The sequence below is a fragment of the Papaver somniferum genome, unplaced genomic scaffold (genome assembly GCF_003573695.1).
Source record: "Papaver somniferum cultivar HN1 unplaced genomic scaffold, ASM357369v1 unplaced-scaffold_21, whole genome shotgun sequence".
Taxonomy (NCBI): Eukaryota; Viridiplantae; Streptophyta; class Magnoliopsida; order Ranunculales; family Papaveraceae; genus Papaver; species Papaver somniferum.
The window spans coordinates 3675967-3696962 of NW_020631041.1; the positions used below are offsets into that span (position 1 = coordinate 3675967).

General features: G+C 36.0%; 2 protein-coding genes and 1 pseudogene across 2 annotated transcripts; 1 reads left to right on the forward strand and 2 right to left on the reverse strand.

The window, feature by feature from the left end:
* The first annotated feature begins 3825 nt into the window (after positions 1–3825).
* Positions 3826–8951, forward strand: LOC113339450 (annotated as a pseudogene).
* A 791-nt stretch (positions 8952–9742) lies between these two features.
* LOC113339451 (increased DNA methylation 1-like) lies at positions 9743–10365 on the reverse strand. The gene is made up of 2 exons (XM_026584720.1): positions 10297–10365; positions 9743–10225 (listed from the first exon to the last, which is right to left on the reverse strand). Exons 1-2 carry the CDS (start codon positions 10363–10365, stop codon positions 9743–9745), a joined length of 552 nt encoding a protein of 183 aa, XP_026440505.1.
* A 166-nt stretch (positions 10366–10531) lies between these two features.
* LOC113339962 lies at positions 10532–11389 on the reverse strand. The gene is made up of 2 exons (XM_026585177.1): positions 11334–11389; positions 10532–11092 (listed from the first exon to the last, which is right to left on the reverse strand). The coding sequence occupies exons 1-2, from the start codon at positions 11344–11346 to the stop codon at positions 10686–10688; spliced, it is 420 nt and encodes a 139-aa protein (XP_026440962.1). The 5' UTR covers positions 11347–11389; the 3' UTR covers positions 10532–10685.
* Between the last annotated feature and the right edge of the window lie 9607 nt (positions 11390–20996).

Here is a 20996-nt window from a genome sequence, read left to right on the forward strand (position 1 = left end):
GTTGATGAACTTAAAAATTTATATAATAAGGAATGCAAGTTGCAAACCGTGGCTATAATGTTCATGAATCGATCCATGCGAATCAAACCGATTTTTCTTCGATTATGTCTTGTACACTTCTATGAGAATTAAGCAATTGAACAACTCTCAAACTAGTTCATTTGAGTCATTTGGACTAGTTGTGGTGAAGATGAATAAGGTTAATATGAAAGTGCTCATATGGATAACCATTGGTTAACTATTGTTGAACCAACTAGGTGTACATGTTTAGGTACGTTTACTCAAACCTAAATGAGTCACATTTCATTTGTGTATGACAAGCTAAGATTCGATCTAACGGTTGAAAGATATTAGCTTGAATCTAATCAGGTTTTCATCTAACGGTGAATATTGAATGCTTTGTTACTAATCTAACATTGATTGCAAACCCTGATTTGAAATCTATATAAATGATAACTCTAGCAAAAAGGAATAATAATCCCCACACCTCCTGTGTGATACTAGTTGTATTAGCTAGAGTCGATTCTCCTTTAACCTTAGGTTTCTCTTGAGACTCTGTAGGTTAACGACTTAAAGACTTCATTGGGATTGTGAAGCCAGGCCCAACTATTTTCTCTGTAGTTGCGTGATCTGATCTTGTTGTTTCTATCATGTTTGAGTATATTGTAAGATTTACTTGAGATTAATTTCTCCGATAGGCAAGATGAAAAAGTAGTCACAAACATCTTCGTCATCGTTTGTGATTCCACTGTATCTTGTTTCGCTAGTCAATTAATATTATTGTGAGGTGATTGATATTTCTAGGTTGTTCTTCGGGAATATAAGTCTGGTATATCAATTGGTTCCTGTTCACCTTGATTTATCAAAAGACGGAACAAAAACTTGTAGGTATTTATGTGGGAGAAAGATTTATCTATTCCTGTAGGCTTTTCTGTGTGAGACAGATTTGTTTATTCAAGTCTTCGACTTTGGGTCGTAGCAATTCTTAGTTGTGGGTGAGATCAGCTAAGGGAATCAAGTGCGTAGTATCCCGCTGGGATCAGAGACGTGAGGAGCGCAACTGTACCTTGGATCAGTTTGAGATTGATTGGGGTTCAACTACAGTCCAGACCGAAGTTAGTTTGTAGTAGTCTAGTGTCTGTAGCGGCTTAATACAGTGTGTGTTCAATCTGGACTAGGTCCCGGGGTTTTTCTGCATTTGCGGTTTCCTCGTTAACAGAACTTCTGGTGTCTGTGTTATTTCTTTTCCGCATTATATTTTTTTTATATAATTGAAATATCACAGGTTGTGCGTTGTATCGATCAATTGGTAAATCCAACATTTGGTTGTTGATTGAAATTGATTGATCCTTGAATATTGGTCTTTGGTACCGTTCAAGTTAATTCTCTTGTATTCAATTAGGCTCGCATATTTCTATTTGCTTGAGTAAGGATTGAATCAAGAGATTGAGATAATAACTCTTTGATATACTTTTATTAAGATTGAGTCTGACAGTCTAGTTGATTCTCTTGAAAGTATATTAGAGTTAGTCCATACAGATTGCTAAGAGAAATATTGGGTGAGGTTTTAGACCCCCGCTTTTTCAAGTACCCCTAGTGATAAAACTGTAATCTCAACACATATTGATTTCTGAGAATAGTGTGTTCTGTAGCTCGCACATTAATGGACATGTGCTTAAATCCTGGATTCACGAGTCTTCTTTAGAGAACGGTCTTCTTCTCTTAGGAAACGCGCGGCTTGATTTCCATACTCATATAGGTAAGTCTCGAAGGTGTTTCTGCGAGACACTTTGTGATAAAAGTTAGACTTATTAAGGATTTTTATCCATCCTGTTTTCTTGCAGAACCCATCACTAATTAGAAATGGGAAGTTTTATATGATTGCTCCATAATCACTTCCAACTTGTTGGTACCACATTGAACCTTGTTTATCCTTTCCAAAACATAGGTTGGGTTTATACTATGGGCGATCAAACTTCATTCACAGACTTTAGTCCCATTCCCCAACACTTTATTGAAACCACTTCCTTTGGCAGACTTTTTGTAAATGGGTCTTCCAAGTTCTTACTTGTTTCAATATAGTTCACTGCAAGTACTCCTCTCTTGAGTAATTGTCTTACCATTTGATGTCTAATACTTGCATGTCTAGACTTTCCATTATAAGTCTTGTTAGAGACATTATAGATTGTAGCTTGATTATCACAATTAATCAAGACTGCTGGAGATGGCTTCTTCCAAAATGGGATTTCAACAAGTAAGTTTCTAAGTCATTCCGCCTCCTTATATGCATCGGTTAACGCTATCAATTCTGACAACATCGTTGAGTCAGAAATACAAGTCTTCTTCTTGGAACTCCAATACACAGGAACACCTCCTAATGTAAATATCTATCCACCAGTCGACTTGGAGTTGGATTCTACATTGTTCCAGGTAGCATCACTGTATCCTTCTAATACAGAGGGATAGCCTTGATAATGCAAACCATAGTCAATGGTTCCTTTCAAGTAAGCCAACACTCTTGAAACTGCTTTCCAGTGTTTAACTCCTGGGTTACCTGAGAAACAACATAGAAATCCTACGACATGGGCTCTGTCCGGTTTTGTGCAATGCATAGCAATCCTACGGTAGGTTGAACACAGCCGGGAGGGGCTACGCCCCCTCGAACCCCCCAGATAGCGGCAACCAATTTTGAAAATATCCAACATAACTTTAGTCATGTTTCGGTTTGCTTGCTTTGGTATATGTAACATTATTTTATTTTTTTGGAGAGGTATATGTAACATTTGTTTTCCTCGTTAGTTCTCATAAACATAAAAATAACAATACAACAAATTACTAAATCTTTTTTGTATTACACTAGCCGAAAATAGAGCTTTTAAAACCAATTGAAAATAACCTACTAATAGTTTTTAAATAATCAAGACTATAACGGAGAAAACAAAGAAAATAAATTCAACCGCTGAACAGGTAGCAGAATATTTACCATTTTTACCCTTATTTTCGCGACGGCTGATCATGGCAACCTCCACATCCAAAATGACTGTAATTTAGACATAACTTTCCATATAATTTATGATATACAAATTTTTAGTTCTCTTTCAAATTTGAGACTAATGAACAGAAGCATGCAAGGCTGTTAATTGTGGGTGTCAAATTGCTGAAGAGAATACCAAATAACATATATAAGATATATGTAATTTTTCAATTTGTCTTACATGATATTTGGTACACTCCTTAGTAATCTAATACCCCTGTTAGCAACGATGAAATCATCGTGCCATTGTAATCTTTCAGATTTGAGACTAATAAACCAAGTTACGCCAATGGTACTGTTTTTGGGCCTACTCCCTCTCCGTAATCTTACGTTTCTGACCGACTACGCGCGCGTTTTCAGATAAAAAAGAGTGTTGACTTGACTTTTGAAATGGTATTTACACAAAAAATTGGTCCTACCAGGATTGTTTCCAGATACTGTTTCCAGATATTGTTTCCAGATACTTACTAGTTAGATTAATACTGTTTCCAGATTTGTTATTTTGTGTGTTTTGGCCAGCCATCGACATCAAGAAAGAATATCATACTAGTCCCACACTATGCATTCAATTTCTTTTATAGACCTTAAAACTAATTAAAAGTCTTTTAGATTGCATTTTTAATTTTGCTGACAAATAATGACTTTGACATAATTTGTTTCATATTATGCATCATAATCAAAATATTTTAAGCACCGATAAAGAATAGAACAAGCATCAACCACTTAAGGAAATGCTCTTTGCAACAACTTAAAAGGTGAAAATTATACTCTTCAACTAGGTAAGCAAAAGTATGGATAACCATGTTAAGAGTGAGACTCCTTTTGCAAAAGCTGGAATTCTTAGTAGATTATCATTTTGTTGGCTGAATCCCTTGATGAAAAAGGGTAAGAAAAAGGCATTCGAAGATGATGATATACCCATGTTAAGAAAGAGGGATAGAGCTGAAACATGTTACTTAATGTTTATGGAACAGCTAAAGAAACAAAAGCAAACTGAACCGTCACTTTTATGGGTAATCATTTTATGTTATTGGAAAGAGATCTTAATTTCTGGCTTCTTTGCACTTTTCAACATAATCACTCTCTCAGCAAGTCCGTTGTTTCTTGGTGCTTTCATTGATGTTGCAGAAGGTAAAGAATCCTTTAAACACGAGGGGTATGTACTAGTTATTCTACTGCTCTTCACAAAATTCATCGAGTCCCTATCACAGAGGCAGTGGTACTTTCGATGTGGATTATTGGGAATTCAAGTTAGGTCTTTGCTCTCAGCAGCTATTTATAAGAAACAACTCAGAGTTTCTAGCGCGGCTAAGACGAAGCTTTCATCTGGAGAAATAATCAACTATGTTACTGTAGATTGTTATCGAGTAGGGGAATTCCCTTTTTGGTTGCATCAAACATGGGCAGCATGCCTTCAAGTATGTCTTGGATTAGCAATTCTTTTCCGTGCAGTGGGGGTTGCATCGCTTGCAGCCTTTGTTGTTATAGTGCTCTCTGTGTTGGGCAACACTCCCTTGGCCAAATTACAACATGAATTTCAGAGTAAGCTTGTAATAGCGCAAGATAAAAGGCTGAAGGCTATATCAGAAGCTATTCTCGACATAAAAGTTTTAAAGCTTTATGCTTGGGAGATGTATTTCAAATCCATTATAGATAAACTAAGGAAAGAGGAGATCAAGTTTTTGGAAGTTAATCAGCGAATGAAAGGATATAATACATTTCTGTTTTGGATCTCACCTGCATTGGTTTCTGCTGCAACTTTTGTGACTTGTTACTTCATTAGGGTTCCTCTCAATCCTGGTAATGTCTTCACTTTTCTAGCAACAATGCGTGTCCTTCAGGAACCTGTCATGCGGACTCCAGATATTATTGCAATGACCATTCATGCGAAAGTTGCGTTCAGCAGGATTGTGTTTTTTCTTGCTGCAGAAGAGTTGGAGTGTCAAAAATTCAGGCAGATGGAATGTACAGAGCACCATAAACACGCCATTTCCATCAGTTCGGGTAATTTTTCATGGGAAGGGAATCCATCAATGCTCACCTTAAAGAGTGTCAACCTTGAGGTCAAATCTGGTGAGAAAGTGGCTATCCGCGGAGAAGTTGGTGCAGGAAAATCAACCCTTTTAGCTGCTATTCTTGGAGAAGTTCCTAAGGTGGAAGGAATGGTGAGTTTTTATCATTGACAAAAGTTATTTGTTCTATTGGATGTCAATCTTTTGAAATTTAACATCTGTTTGTTAGACTAATTTTCCTTTACAAGTCTCTTGAGCATCTGGAAGTTTTTGAAATATCATGAGTTACCACATAAGAAGCATAGCCCAAATACAAGCTGTATAGATTCCAGATGGTGAATCCTAACATTAATTCTCACTTCATAAACTTGAATAGCAGTAAGATACTCATGACCCATGTTTTTTCAATTCCCCCTTTCATGTTACAGGTTCAAGCTTATGGAAAGATTGCGTATGTTTCTCAGATGGCATGGATTCAGTCAGGAAGTATACAAGACAATATTCTGTTTGACTGCACCATGGATAAGCAAATATATCAAGAAACAATAGAAAAGTGTTCGCTGGTAAAAGACCTTGAAATGCTACCTTATGGTGATCTTACTGAAATAGGAGAAAGAGGAATTAATTTGAGTGGTGGTCAGAAGCAGCGCATTCAACTTGCTTGTGCATTGCATCAGGATGCTGATATATATCTTTTAGATGATCCATTTAGTGCAGTTGATGCTGATACTGCCGGTAACATATTCAATGTGAGCTCGCAATTTCTTCCTACGTGCAGTATCTTGTGTTTTTTAGTTGTATCCTACTGAAGTTTTACTCTGTTTTATCAGAAATATATAATGGGAGCTCTATCAGGGAAGACGGTCTTACTTATTACTCACCAAGTCGATTTCCTCCAATCATTTGATTCTATTTTGGTTAGTTTATATGTTAAATCCTTTCAAACTGGATTATTCTTTAATTTTAAGTTTCATAAACTGCATCAAAATCATCCGACAATGCAAATGAAGATGCAAGAGTATAGTAATTTGCATGCTAAAAGCAAGATACTCATATCTCTCAAGTCTCTGTGAAGAATATTCATATTTAAACAGCACATCAGTGGAAAATTACCTTCTCAGTTAACTTTTGTCAGAGTTGGTTAGTCCACTAGCTGTATACTATTTTAAGAGGAGTAATTTCAGTTAGTCCACTAGCCTTCCTATAGTACTCAATAGTATGATCATTATATGTTAAAAAGTTATTTTTCCTCGTGACAGTTGATGGCAGATGGAGAAATTCAGCATGTGGCTCCATATCATCTGATGCTGTCTTCTAATCGAGCATTTCATAACCTTTTTAAAGCACACGAAGATACAGCTACTGCTGAAAATGGCGCTTCTCCTGATAAATGTGGAATCTCTTCGGAGGATACACAGAAAATTTATTGCAGGGATCAATTGATTGGATCAGTAGAGCATCAGCTGATAGAACGAGAAGAGAGAGAAACTGGGGACACTGGGTGGAAGCCGTATCTACAATATTTGAACCAGAATAAAGGATTCTTTTACTTCTCTGTAGCTATTATATGTCAAATCATCTTTTTGGTTTTTCAAATACTACAGAGCTATTGGATGGCTACTAATGTTCAGAATCCCGCAGTCAGCAAACTGCGGCTGGTCCTGACGTTCTCTCTAATTGGATGTAGTTTTATGTTCTTTACGCTCTTTCGGTCACTTGCTACAGTTGCTTTAGGTATGAAGGCTTCAGAGTCAATATTTAATCAGTTACTGAGCTCTCTTTTCCATGCACCAACAGCTTTCTTTGAATCTACTCCTTTGGGAAGGATACTAAGTCGGGTAGGAGACCCCAAACCAAAAATGATTTTATTTTATTTTTATTGTATAATTGCGCAAGCTTAATCTTTCTATGTTTCTGATGTAGGTTTCTTCTGATTTGAGTATCGTAGACCTAGATCTCGCATCCAACTTTGTTAAGACTGTTATGGCTGCCATTATCACTTTAGTCTATCTTGGAGTTCTAGCTGTTATTACTTGGCAAGTTGTGTTTGTCTCCATACCTATGGTCTATATGGTGATTCTTGTACAGGTAAAATTGTCTTGTCACTAATCTTTGTGGTCATAGGAACTTGAGGTATTATTTATAAGGTAGTAGTTTCCATTTATTTGATTTTTTTTTTCTTTCCAGACAAATAACCTTGTCGAATATGTCCTTTTGACCCATTAGAGATACTACTCTTCTTCTGCAAATGAGCTCATGCGAATTAATGGAACATCCAAGTCTATGATAGCAAGTCACCTGGGAGAATCTATAACAGGAGCAGTGACAATTAGGGCTTTTGGAGAGGAAGATCGGTTCTTCACCGAGAATCTTAATCTTATCGACAGAAATGCTAGTTCTTCATTTCACATCTTTTCATCAAATGAGTGGTTGATCCAACGGTTGGAAACACTTTGTGCCATTATCCTTTGTTCCTCGGCCTTTGTGATGGTTTTGCTTCCTGCGAAAACTATTGGTTCTGGTAGGTCCGTGTTCCCTTTACACCCATTTTTCACAGATTCATCTCTAAAGTCTTATGAATTCTTTGAATGCATGTCTTTCTTATGGCAGGATACATTGGGATGACACTGGCTTTTGTTTGAATATGCATCTTGTTTTTTCTGTTCAAGTTAAGTGCACACTAGCAAATGATATCATTTCTGTAGAAAGGCTGAATCAGTACATGCTAATTCCTAGTGAAGCCTCAGAAGTCATTGAAGAAAATCGACCTCTCCCTAGTTGGCCTGCTATAGGTCGAGTGGAGATCCGTGATTTGAAGGTACAAGCAAAACGATGTGATTGTTATGTTTAATGTGCAAACTCATGTCTTTTGAAGATTCATTCGTATACTAAGAAATCAATTGTAAAGCAGATAAGGTATAGGCTCAATACTCCGATTGTTCTTCATGGGATGAGTTGCACATTTGAAGGAGGTCACATGATTGGGATCGTTGGTAGAACTGGCAGCGGGAAGTCGACTCTAATTGGTGCTCCACTCGTTGAACCTATAGAGGGAAAAATCATTATTGATGGGGTTGACATCTCAACAATAGGGCTTCATGACCTAAGATCACGCTTAGGTATCATACCTCAGGATCCTACACTCTTCAACGGAACTGTCAGATACAATCTGGACCCCTTTTCCCAACATACAGACCAGGAAATTTGGGAGGTACGTTTTGTTGCTGCGTAATGGATGGGTTTGGTTATTTCTATTGGAAAAGCAGTTGTGTGTGGTATTTATAACTAATGGGATCTTTCTATGAAGGTTCTTGCAAAATGCCAGCTTAGGGAGACAGTACAAGAGAAAGAAGAAGGTCTAGATAGTTCAGGTAAATGCTGCAGTTTCACCAGCATAAAATTCTTTTCTTTTCTGGACAATTCTTCTATTTTGCTTGGATTTATTCTAAAAATAATTTTAAATATTTTTTTTTAGTTCAACAAGATGGAGTGAACTGGAGCATGGGACAACGTCAGTTATTTTGCTTGGGGCGCGCATTGTTAAGAGGGAGCCAGATATTAGTGCTGGATGAAGCTACTGCTTCAATAGACAACACAACAGACGCCATTCTGCAACAAACCATAAGGACGGAATTCAAAAAATGCACAGTTATCACTGTAGCCCACAGGATACCCACCATTACGGACAGTTCAATGGTGCTTGTGCTTAGTGACGGTAAGTTCTATGATTCATTACTTTACATGTTCTTCTTATATTCGCTGTGCTTTAAACTGATCAGTATAACTGTTGTCCTACAGGGAAAGTTATCGAGTATGATGAACCAATGAAGTTGATCAAAGAAGAAGGATCGTTGTTTGGACAACTTGTGAAAGACTACTGGTCTCACATCCACTCTGCAGATTAAACGAAATGTGTTTTTATAACTAGTATACCCAAATCTAAAAATGTTGCAAGTGTAGTAAGCTAATACCCCTGCTACTCTATCGCATTTTTTTTTGTTTATCGATAAATCTTTGAAAACTTGGCTGATAGCCCTTGTAGGGCTATGAGAATGTAAGTGTCTGAGCCCAGGTAAGCGGCGGAAAAATTGTGCTTAACTGTAAGGTTTATTGAATCAATGTATTGAAATTTTAAGTATACCACAGGAAAGTTAAGCGAGGCAGGTCACTTTTTTGTATTAGTGTATTTTATGAACTTTACATTCTACTAGCTAGATCAGCCTTGTTATGTCAGCTCTAACAATGACTTGATATGTTTCTTGCGCGAGTAACTTGACACAGGCCCCTCATTTTTTCTGCTGGTTTTCATTGTAAACTACCAACACAGACTTCTCATCTGGTATTGTTGTGCCCTGCGAGCATGGATAATCCTGCTATTTGTCATTAGAACCTTCCAACAAGCACTTCTTAGTCATACATGGCTCACTGTTATGCGATGTTTCCTCAGCCTCATGTTGCAGTGCTTCCGTCAGATCCAGTGGAGGAGCTGTCACACCTGAGTCGGAAACATTATTGACGCCAAGTTCTACTTGCTGTTGCTCTTTGACTTTCACTGCTTCCGGAATGATAGTGTTTCCATATGTTGGTTCCAGTGTTGGTTTCTCTGCAGGTGGCATCCTTAAGATTTTCTGGCACATTGTGGTATCCGGGAAATCCAGGAAAGTGTACTGTAAAAATTCTGATCTCTCAGAACTTGTCATCTTAGAGAAACCAAAGGAAGTAGTCTCTCAACTTCCTTTGGTAAAAGCAGCCTCTCAACTTCTAATTCCCTGAGCTTCTGCTCTAGAACACCAAACAGAATACTGCACATCCCTTGATAACGATAATGGAGACGCGTACCAACAAGTGGTACTTCTGCAACCTTTTCGTTATGTATCCTAACTGTTGCAACAGAGATGAGCTCATCCTCCTCCTCTAAGATCACAGTGTAAAATCCCCAAAAGTTCAGTCGGTTAAGCCTTGACGTGTTGTTGAAAAGAACATCTTGGACAAGATCTGTCTTTGTACCTGGTTCTTTAATGGGCTCGAAACACTCATGAATCACAGAGAGTGCGACATTGAGCTTGCTCTGAAGCTCCGTATCAGCCTCCTTATCAGATGGAGCAGCATCTTTTCTAGGCTTCAAAATACTCCATGATAAATTATCCACGCCTACTGGAACTGACTTTCCTATAAGTTTCTAGAAACAGAAACACATTAGGAAAAGAGAATCGCATCTCAGTCCTTTCCAAAAACGAGAACAACAAGGACCCAAGGCCTCAATAAGGACGGAGGTGTATGACGGGATGTTTTCTTCTTTATTTTTGCCCTCAAATTCATCGCGTCTGAGTTTAGCTTATTACGTTTTGCACAAAAAAAAAAAAAAAAAAAGGTGATCCAATATTTTGGGAGGAAGAGACTTTATTTTAAAGTTATTAAATAGCAGGGTTACATGACAATAATAATAATAATCATCTATGTGGTTGGGTGGCTGTTTGTACCGGCACTTTAAATTTTTTATACATAAAATGAGCTGTCGTTAATAAAAGTGAGGGTTATATTTAAAATAAGCCGAGAAAAATACAATGGTCCATGACCAGACAAATTATACTAAAACCTGAAAAATAAAGAGATCTTGCTTCCTCAAATCCATAACTATACTAGAACCCCTGAAATAAAGAAAACTTTCCCCAATCTGCACGATATGATCGTCCAGTATTAACGGGTGGATGATGCATACGAACATACTCCTCAACAGGTTTGTGGGTTCCGAAATTCGGAAATTGTCCATGATTGTTTTTGAAATCGATAGGTTCTCCATTGTTTAGGTACTTGCCGGTATAGCCATAATTAATGGGTGGATGATGCATGTGAACATACTGCTCAACAGGTTTGTGGGTTCCGAAATTTGGAAGTTGTCCATGATTGTTTTCGAAATCGATAGGTTCTCCATTGTTCAGGTACTTTCCGGTATAGACGTATCCGTAAAACTCTTCTTCACCTTCCTTGTTGTTGATTTTTGTGGGCTTTAATCCCTTGTAATTCTTGAAATCTATATTCTTCCTCCCTGGAAGCAACCAAAAATAAATAAGATTACAAAATCATGGTGAGATCTTAAGCTTGTTGCATGATCACTCATTATGATGTACTCGCAACATGGTGCATGTATATTTGGTTAAAACGATTGATCCATAAAAAAAACAGAATCAATAAAGAAATTTAGTTAAAAAATGATTGATTCATTAAAAAAAAGAAAAGAATAATAATAATGATAACGACAATTAGCACTAGTTAGTTATTGAACGTACCCTTCCCAAACATGATTGTTCTCTCCTTCGGTTTCTTCTTTTATTTCGAATACTACAAAGTTTTTTTTTCTTGTTTGAAGCTAACTATAAAGTTGATTGTAAGCTGCAACGGTATTTATATATGATTTTAGTGTAAGAAATTTCTATAAATAGATTATTCTTGACTATAAAATTATTACATTCTATTATTAGGATTTTTCATGTATTTTCATAAAAAAAATGTTTATATGGGAAGATGCACATAAGGGAAGTTGCGGTAAAAAGGAAAAAAGGCGAAGGAGTATGCGCATCCTGGATGACTACTAAGGGCCAACCCATAACCATACTCAACAATGAGGTTATGGGGATATGCTTTCATCATTAAAATTTCTCAATTCTCATAGGCCAAAAACCTTTGCATTTGTTTGTTTGTACCACGAATGAAGCTGAGATGATCACATTACTGAGGAAAGGAAAAATTAAAATATCTCCACCTTTTAATAACAACAAGGAATTATAAACTCAAGTAAATATAGTCGTTTGATCTTTGGAACTTTAAAATTCTACCAGTAAATTTTAGAAATAGATTTCCATCCGAACTATTGTTATTAGGCGTTGGATCATTAGATTTTCACATTCTATCGGTCGGAACTATTGTTATTAGGCGTCGGAACTATTGTTATTAGGCGTTGGATCATTAGATTTTCATATTCTATCAGTCTTCAGAGTTTAAAGGAGTGGTATATAGAATATTTACAAGGGCTTATTTTTGAAATGATTAAAATTCAGAATTTACGACATTACTATTTTTATGAAAACAAAGTACAAAGATATAAATCGATCAAACGGGAAGCCTGGTGAAGAAATATTTAAAATCTTCGTATATTTCGAACTACACGATAAATTTTTGTGAATTTTATGTATTCAGAAAGCTCTTCAAATTTTCTTCGCAATAAATATGAATAGTAGTATCAAATTTTATTTATAAATTTTTTTATATTTCTCCAAAATTTTGTATGTTTTCCCTAATAAGTTAGTCATGATTATGCGTTAGACATAGTTTAAGAATAAATTTTGAAAACGTATAAAAACAGTTGATTGATTCATAAACATATAAAAAAAAGCAACAATTAGTTTTCGGATGAAAAGTACTATATATATGTTTCAGCAAAAGTGATACTTTTTCTTTTTAAGGAAAAATTAAAAAGAAAACAAATGAAAGTATTACTTTTTTTTGAAAGGGAATGAGTATAACATGTGGTGTCAAAGCGTCACCAAATTATATGCAAAATATGTAAAAATAGTGTTGTCGACGTGCAATGCACGTGCTCACTACTTGTTATATTAAAAGAAACATAAAAAATGCAAATGTTAACGCAAGAAATTGATGAAAAAATCGGTCCAAAAGAAAAAATTGATCCAAAAAAGGTTTGTGGCGCAGTTTATTGCTCGCTTACCTAGTATGTAAGGATGATTGTCTGAAGTTGAGGATTTGATTACTAAAGATACTGTTATAATTAATGAATGCAAATTGAATTTGTTGGAGACTAAAAAAAAACAATTAATAAAAAAACTCAAACATTAATTTATTAAGGCCCAAAACTGAAATCTTTGGTGGTCATCCCTAACGAGTATAACTCATAGAATAATGCACATTCTTCTTCATCAGAGCTGGAAGGTGAGAAGAGTTTGGAAAATATCACGCATGTCACGTGTTGGAGACAACTCAGTTTGGTTGGAAAATCCACTTCTCAATACTGATCGAGCAACAAAAACGACCGGTTCTCTAGCTATCTTTGCCGGTAAGGAAAACTTGAACTCTGGTGTGGGTCATTATATGGACGAGATGGTGTTTGGAGGCCCATCGAGTAATAATTCGTGTAATAGAGATCCACTCAGGCCTGCCCATGACTCATTCCACTCAGTTAATGCAGTAACTATTTTTTGGCGACCATGGTTTTATTTTGGGTAAAGACATTAGAAGTAAATCTAGGTCACCCCTTATCCAGATATTTATATAAATACCTAAATTACCCTTCTAATTAATTTTGGGTAATGAGTAGTTAGTATTAATAATAGTTAGTGTAATGATTAGTGAGATGATTAAGTTAAAGATAATTAGTGAGATTAAAATATCAGATGGTTTTTTTTTTAAAAGAAGTAGAATTATTGAGAGGGTAAAGTTAGAGAAGATGAAGAAGGAAAACATGAAAAACGATGGATTTTACCAACCACAACCGGAGGAAGGGCATTTGGGTACCCAGGTGTGCTTCAAACTTAGATAATGTTGGTTAAATTGTTCCAAATTTTCAAAAAACTGTAAATTTTTAAAGTAGATTTGGGCTTGTTTGGTTACCTTATGTGAAAAACAGGTTACCGAACTCATCTGAAAGTGCAGTTCGGTTACTTCTTCCAAACACGCAGGTTACCGAACTCACTCTTTAATGGAAGTTTTAGTCCTTCGGTAAACAGACATGTTACCGAACTTTGTTTATAGGATTTACATAGTAATGTTTGGTTGGTTCGCAAACTTTAACCCAACAACATATCTAACCGAACTCCACATGTATGCAATTAGTGAAGAGTTCGGTTTGTCAAGATTTTTTGCGAACAAACCGAACAGAGTAGGCAAAGTTCGGTTAAATCATAACTCAATATAGTGGAAAATAACACAGTTCGGTTACATTGTTTTTTTTTTTTTTTTTGTATTATGGGTAGAGTTCGGTTACTAACTAGTTTTAGAATGTTTTGCTAACCAACCGAACACAATATATTGGTTTTAAATGAGGAGTTCAGTTAAAACTATTTTTTGCGAACCAACCGAACACAATATATTGGTTTTCAATGAGGAGTTCGGTTAACTATTTTTTGCGAACCAACTGAACTCGGAGTTCGGTTACGAAAAAATAAATTCGTGATAACTGAAGTGTTCTTGGTTTCAGAATGTTCGGTTACAAAACTAGTTTTTTTTTTAAATTATTCTTAACCGAACATGCCACTTTAACTTCCATTTAAACCATATTTTGATGATGTCTACTCAATTTACCCAATCATTTGATGATTTCTACTCAATTTACCCTATCAGAAAACGAATTAAAAACGATTGATGGGTTTTTCAATTGAACGAGGAACGTCAAGGAAAAAGAGAAGAAGAAGAGAATTTTTTTTTCAAAACTAAAAAATTTCGATTCCCCTCCAAATTTTGTTTTTGATTTTGATTTTGGTTAATAGATTTATTTAGATTAGATGTATATGATTAGATTTATATAGTTATTAGGTTAGTTTTAATTTAAATTAAAGTAAAGGGTAAATGTGTATTTACCTAACTTTAGGACACCCCTTATAAGTATAGGGAGGTTGGTCTAATAAGACCATGGTCCCCAAAAAAACCATGGTCCCTAAAAAATCGTTCTAATGCAGATCGTTATACGAGCGAAAGGTGTTTGGAGGCCCGTCGGGTCTTCACCCGTGTAAGCGAGCTCCATTCAGGTCTGCTCATGATCTAAATAAATCTTGTATGTTGGATATTTCGTCGAGATTCACTGGTTCTACGGGTTGGTGCAATTCGGGTGTGGAATTAGATCTGAATAGACACGATCCAGACATCCATTTGACGTTTCAAACATCGATCCTAATAAAGACTTTATAAGAACACTAGGGAATCACCCGTGCCCTAACGACAGCTGAGATTTTCTAATTAATTGTTACTTATTTCCCTAAATTAATCATTCCATGTCAACACCGTATGAGTAGTGTTGCCCTCCTTTGAGAACCTCAATGCATTTGCCTAAATATTTAAAAAAGTTTGAGCAATTCTCTTATCACCAATGAAGACGACAACAGGGAAATCTAAGGATAAAATCTTCTTCAGATATGCTACTGGCTCTACCAAATCTGTTGCTTCTGGCAGTCTAATAATCACAGAAACCAAAAATATTCATACAAATAAGACCCTAACTTTAAAGAAATAAGAATATACACCGATTTAACAGTAGTTCAGAAAGGTAAATGATATTATAGGTAGCTTATAAATTTCGCTTCAAGTTTCTGCTTCTGGAACTAAGGTTAGACATCTGCAATTTACTTCGGAAAACTAAAATTCCTCTTCTTCTTTTTTTCCCAATCAATTTCAAAATATTTTTCAATACCTTAAATATTGTCTTAACACTTTGAAACATTCTGAAAACTGAACTTATCCTATGAATAGTCCAAATTAAAATCTCTCATTGTGTTTGGACTATGAATAGTCCAAATTCCAATCTCTCAGTTTAGGCTTTGGGTTGTAAACTTTGAGAAATAAAATATAATCTTTTGGTAATAGATAAATAGTTTGGGTGTGATTAGGTTTTCCTGCCGTTAGAATCCGAACTATATTCGGCTAGATTTTTTCCCCAGCTATCAGTGTTCTTTGCGTTTGAAGAACACATTGAGGTTCGTCTAGGAAAAAAAAAAACACCGACAAATTCAATGGAAGAAAAAGAAAATAAAAAATAGAAAATAATACAAGGTTCATGCTTTTTCCGAATTAGCCTTAGAGCATCCACAGTGGGCGAGTATAACCAAATTTATGGGATGAGATCCTAACACAGTGGAACGGAGTAAAGATCAAATTTGGACCAAAGATCTAACCTCATCCTCTAAATTAGGTGAATAATTATATGTATTATCAAGGGTAAGATTGGAAACATTATTCTGGAATTCAAGTTCATTATGAGAAATATCCTTAGGTGCATATCGTTCCACATACTTATTAACAGTCTCACACATTCTATCCAGGCTTATTCGAGATTGACGCGCAGATTCACGTGTAGTTTCATTGAACTTCTTAAGTGATTCTCTAAAGAAAGACTTGAATATTCATCACTATGTGATATACCAGTCACTTGTTGAAACTGTTTGAATGCATCTTCTAAGGAATGAGTTTTATATTCATCAGGAACTGGTGGCAATTGTTTGATTAAATCCTCTAAAGATGGAGAATTCTCATTTTTTTCATTATAATATTGGTTATTTGCCCGATCGTATGATTGGTGGACGTGCGAATAGTAATCGGGATCACCATGGTAAGAACCATAACCTTCAGAAGGTCGGTAGTGGTCCCAAATATTATCCACGCTTCGGTTATAGTACAGATATTGTCCATTTCGATGCTCAGACGAATAATCATAATATTGGTCTTTATAATACCAACTCGACATTTTCTATGCACATGCAAATGCAGGGTCGACTAAAATTGGTAGGCTCGGGTTACCTTAAGCAGAATATACCTACAGTCAAAGAATGGTCAACGGTACGAGGTTAAGGCTTGTGGTGTTTCGGATGATAACGCCCAGAGGATTCACCATACTAAACCACGAGTTTTCCTAAAATCGGTGCCGGAAGATGCAATTGCTGTGTGTGAACGTGTATTTTTTAAAATAAAATAATACAATATTTACAAATAAAATAGAAAGAAATCTAATCTAATTATGTACAAAAAACTCCTAATTTAAATATTTACAAAAAGAAAAAAAAATCTACTTATATACAATAATAAAAAAAAAAATCTTGGGGTTTTTATACTTACCTTTGTGGCTGTGTATTCCACTTTTCACTTTTTTTTCAATAACAATCTGAACAAAAAAAATACAAGAAAAATACTAAGAAAGGAAAAATACTAAACACAAATCTTTATAAAAGTCCGAGCAACGAATCCCTTTCTTACCACACTTTAAAACTACATCATTAGTGACTAAACCTAATATTAAGTCTAAGCCTTATTTTAAGTTTGAGAATGGATGGTTGGTGCATAAGGATTTTCTCAAAAAGGTGGCAGAATGGTGGGGTGTTTTGTGTTTAAGGGACAAGCTAGTTTTGTATACTTTAAGAAGATACAGAACTTGAAGTATTTTTTGAAGGAGTGGAGCAGGAAGGAGTTTGGTGGAGTTAAAAAGAAAAAAGAAGAACTTACTCAAAAATTTGATTGGTTCAAATGGAAGAGACTCATAAATTGTCAGATGAACAATTTGGTGAGAGGATGAAGTGTTTGATAAGATTGAAGAATATAAAAGCTATGGAGGCAAGAAAGTGGTAGGTTAGAGATAGACAAAATGAGTTCAAATGGGGTGACTCAAATACTTCGTACTTCCATAGAATTGCAAATGCCAGAAAGAAGAGAAATACTATAGTTAAACTTGAGGTGGAAGGAGTGGAATGTTTTTATCAGGATAGTATTAAAGCCAATTTGAGAAGTTACTTTGAGAGTTTATTCTCTGAGAAGAATGAGTTTTCTTTTACTTTGGATAATTTACATTTTTCAAGTATTGTTGAGGTGGAGAGAGTTGAGTTGGAAAAGAAGTTTACTGAAGAGGAGATCTTTGATGTGGTGAATCATTTTGGGAAAAAAAAATCTCTAGGTCCAGATGGGTTCTCAATGGAGTTTTACAAGGTGTGTTGGACAATCATTAAGAAAAATTTTATGAACTTGATGGAGGAGTTTTACAAATATGGCTCCTGGGATTGGAGGTTGAATTGTTCATTTATTACTTTAATTCCTAAAAAAGAAGATTTTTGTTCTCCTATGGATTATAGACCATTGAGCTTACTAGCATCGCTTATAAGGTGTTATCTAAAGTGTTAGATAACAGGTTGAAGAAGGTTATGCATAAGCTAGTGTCTGAGTTTCAGGGAGCTTTCACTAAAGGAAAACAAATACTGGATGGTGTGTTAATTGTAGGGCTGCACATACCCGACCCAACCCGCCGACCCTACCCGTACCCGAAAAAAAATACCCGCACCCGATTCAACCCACCTAGGCATGGGTCGACTATGGGTGAGACACGCCAGAACCCACCTATCTTGGGTCGGTTGCGGGTAGAAACTTCCGTCACCCGAACCGACCCACCCACCCGCCCAAAACTAACATAGGATTCCTGACCCTTAGATTATCTAATCCTAACTTAGAATGAATTATCACAGCCGTTGAATTGATGAATAAAAGACCTAACCTAATCGCATTTTTCACGAACCCTTCTCTTCCGCGGCCTCTTCTCTCCTTCTCAGAGTCTCAGACAGACTCCATTCTTTTTTCTTCGCTTAGTCTCAGACTCTCAGATTCTCTTTGTGGATCATCGGCATCACCAGAAGCAAACCAATAACGGAAGGTAAGATTAGGAACCGCTGTAAACTTGTAATTTTTTGATGATGTGATTTCTTGTAATTTTCAATTTAGGGTTTATCTGTTTAGGGTGTTGTTTTTTAATTTCAGTTTGGAATGAATTGGTATGATGTTATAACTCAGTAATGAAGAGTTTAATCAGTAGATTCTAAGAATTCTTTGGGATGGTTATTGAGAAACCCAAATTGGTTTTGCTTATTTTACTGATTCATTGAGATAGTTAGATGATACGAATACAACTTGTTTGTATAAATGATAATATCAGGGAGAAGTCTTACTGTGGACCTCGTTGTTAATGTTTATGTGTTTTTAGAGGTGTTATTATTCTTCTAAGATGCAACAATGAGTATTTGGAATTACTCATTTATGTTCAGAACCGTTAGTTTGATTTTAAATTTTAAATCAATCTTAGTTCTCATTTATGTTCAGAACCTAGTTAATTTATTTGGTATTTGAACTAATTCATGAGTATGGTGTTCAATTCAGTATGGTGTTAGTACTTTCAATTGTTGCAAATATTCAATTGAGTATGGTGTTAGTATGGTGTTTGATTGTAATGTGTTTTACCGATGTAACTTGTTTCTTTTGTGCAGGTTACCATGGTTGAAATCTCAGAAGATGATTCTGCTTCTAATCTTCCAATTATACATGGAGTGGCATCACAAATGGGACCTCCCCCTACACGTCCACCGCGTTCTGGAAAAGTGCATGGACCATCAGCAGGGACAGGGAGTACCGCTGGCTCATCTACACCAGCTTCTGAACCTTCACATGCTTGTGCCGCAGGTGAAACATTAGCTAATAATCCTAATGCTAGTGTGAAGAGATCAAAGGTATGGGGTCACTATGATATTTATGAAAATGGTGAGAGAGAGAAATGTAAATATTGCAAAAAGGCTAATTACAATATTGGTAAGAAAAATTTGGATGGTAAGAAACATGGGACTTCTAATCTCCAACATCATTTGGATAAATGTCAGAAGTATAAGAATGAAATGAATGAGGCTAGAGCTGACGGACAACAAACACTTGACTTCCAGCCTTGCAAGCTTGGAGAGGAACCACAGTTGGTTGGGGTGTCTTTTTCTCAAGATGCGTGCAAGAGAGCGCTGATTAGATTTATCGTTACCGATGAAATGGCTTTTAGAATTGTTGAAGGTGAAGGTTTTATAGCTTTTTGTAAGTATCTTGAGCCTCGATTTAAGCTTCCAAGTCGTATGACAATATAGCGTGATGTGTGCAAGCTGTTTTTGACAGAGAAGGTTAATCTGAAAAGTTATTTCAAAGCAAACAAGGTAAGAGTGTGCCTTACTACTGATACTTGGACGTCATCGCAGAATTACAATTATATGGTAGTGACTGCACATTTCATTGATTATCACTGGAAACTACATAAAAGAATTATCTGTTTTTGCTTGATTGATAGCCATGAAGGTACAAAAATTGGAGAGGCTTTGGCGAAATGTTTGCTAGACTGGGGACTTGAAAAGGTTTTCACTGTGACGCTTGATAATGCGTCTGCAAATAAAGTTGTTGTTGACTATTTGAGGAAGAGAGTTCAGAGTTGGGGTTCTGCATTACTCGGAGCTAAACATTTACATGTTCGATGTGCGGCTCACGTACTTGCACTTGTTATGAAGGACGGTATGAAGAAGTATCATACATCACTTCTCAGGATCAGGGAAGTGGTAAAATATGTCACGAAATCTCCCGCAAGATATAAAAGGTTTACGGAGGCTGCTGAGTCGGAAAGAATAGATTGTAAAAAGGATCTGATATTAGATGTGAGAACGCGGTGGAATTCTACTTACTTAATGCTTGTTGCTGCTGAAAGATATGAAAAGGCATTTGAAAGGCTACGTGAGTTGGATAAGGAATTTTGTGAATAGTTTTGCTTTGATATTCCAGTACCAGATAATATTATGGGTGATGGTGATGACACTGTTGATCTTGATGCTGATTATGATCTAGAATCAGACAATGAAGAAGAACTTGATACTACTGAAGAAGAAGATTCTGCTGCTGTCAGGAAAGCCAAGAAAAAAAACAGGCCAAAAGTGCATGCTCCTGAACGATACGATTGGTGCAATGCGAGAGTTCTGATTAAGTTTCTACACGTATTTTATGAAGCAACTGTTGCATTTTCAGCTTCTACTTATGTTACTTCTCATTCTTTCTTATTGGAACTTGGTACTGTTCGTCAAGAATTAGAAGAATGTAAAAATACACATGAGGACCCTTTCTTAAGCCACATGGGTGCTGTAATGTTGCTCAAGTACAACAAATATTGGGGAACATACCGAAAGATGAATTCGTTGATGTTTATGGATGTACTTCTTGATCCATGAGAGAAAGAACATGGATTATTTGTGACTGTTGAAGATTTAATTGTGCATTATGGCCCAACAATGAAGAAAAAACTTGTAGAAAAATGGGTTGAAGAAGTTCTGAAAAATTTTGTGGAGCTGTTTGCATCTTATAAAGCAGAAAATGTTAGATGTGCAGTATCTTCATCAGAATCTATGGGC

Coding starts and splice junctions, on each gene's coding strand:
- LOC113339451 (XM_026584720.1), bottom strand. CDS start 10,365: ATGAATTTGAGGGCAAAAATAAAGAAGAAAACATCCCGTCATACACCT. Junction 10,226..10,296: donor CGTCCTTATTGAGGCCTTGG/GTCCTTGTTGTT, acceptor TTCTGTTTCTAG/AAACTTATAGGAAAGTCAGT.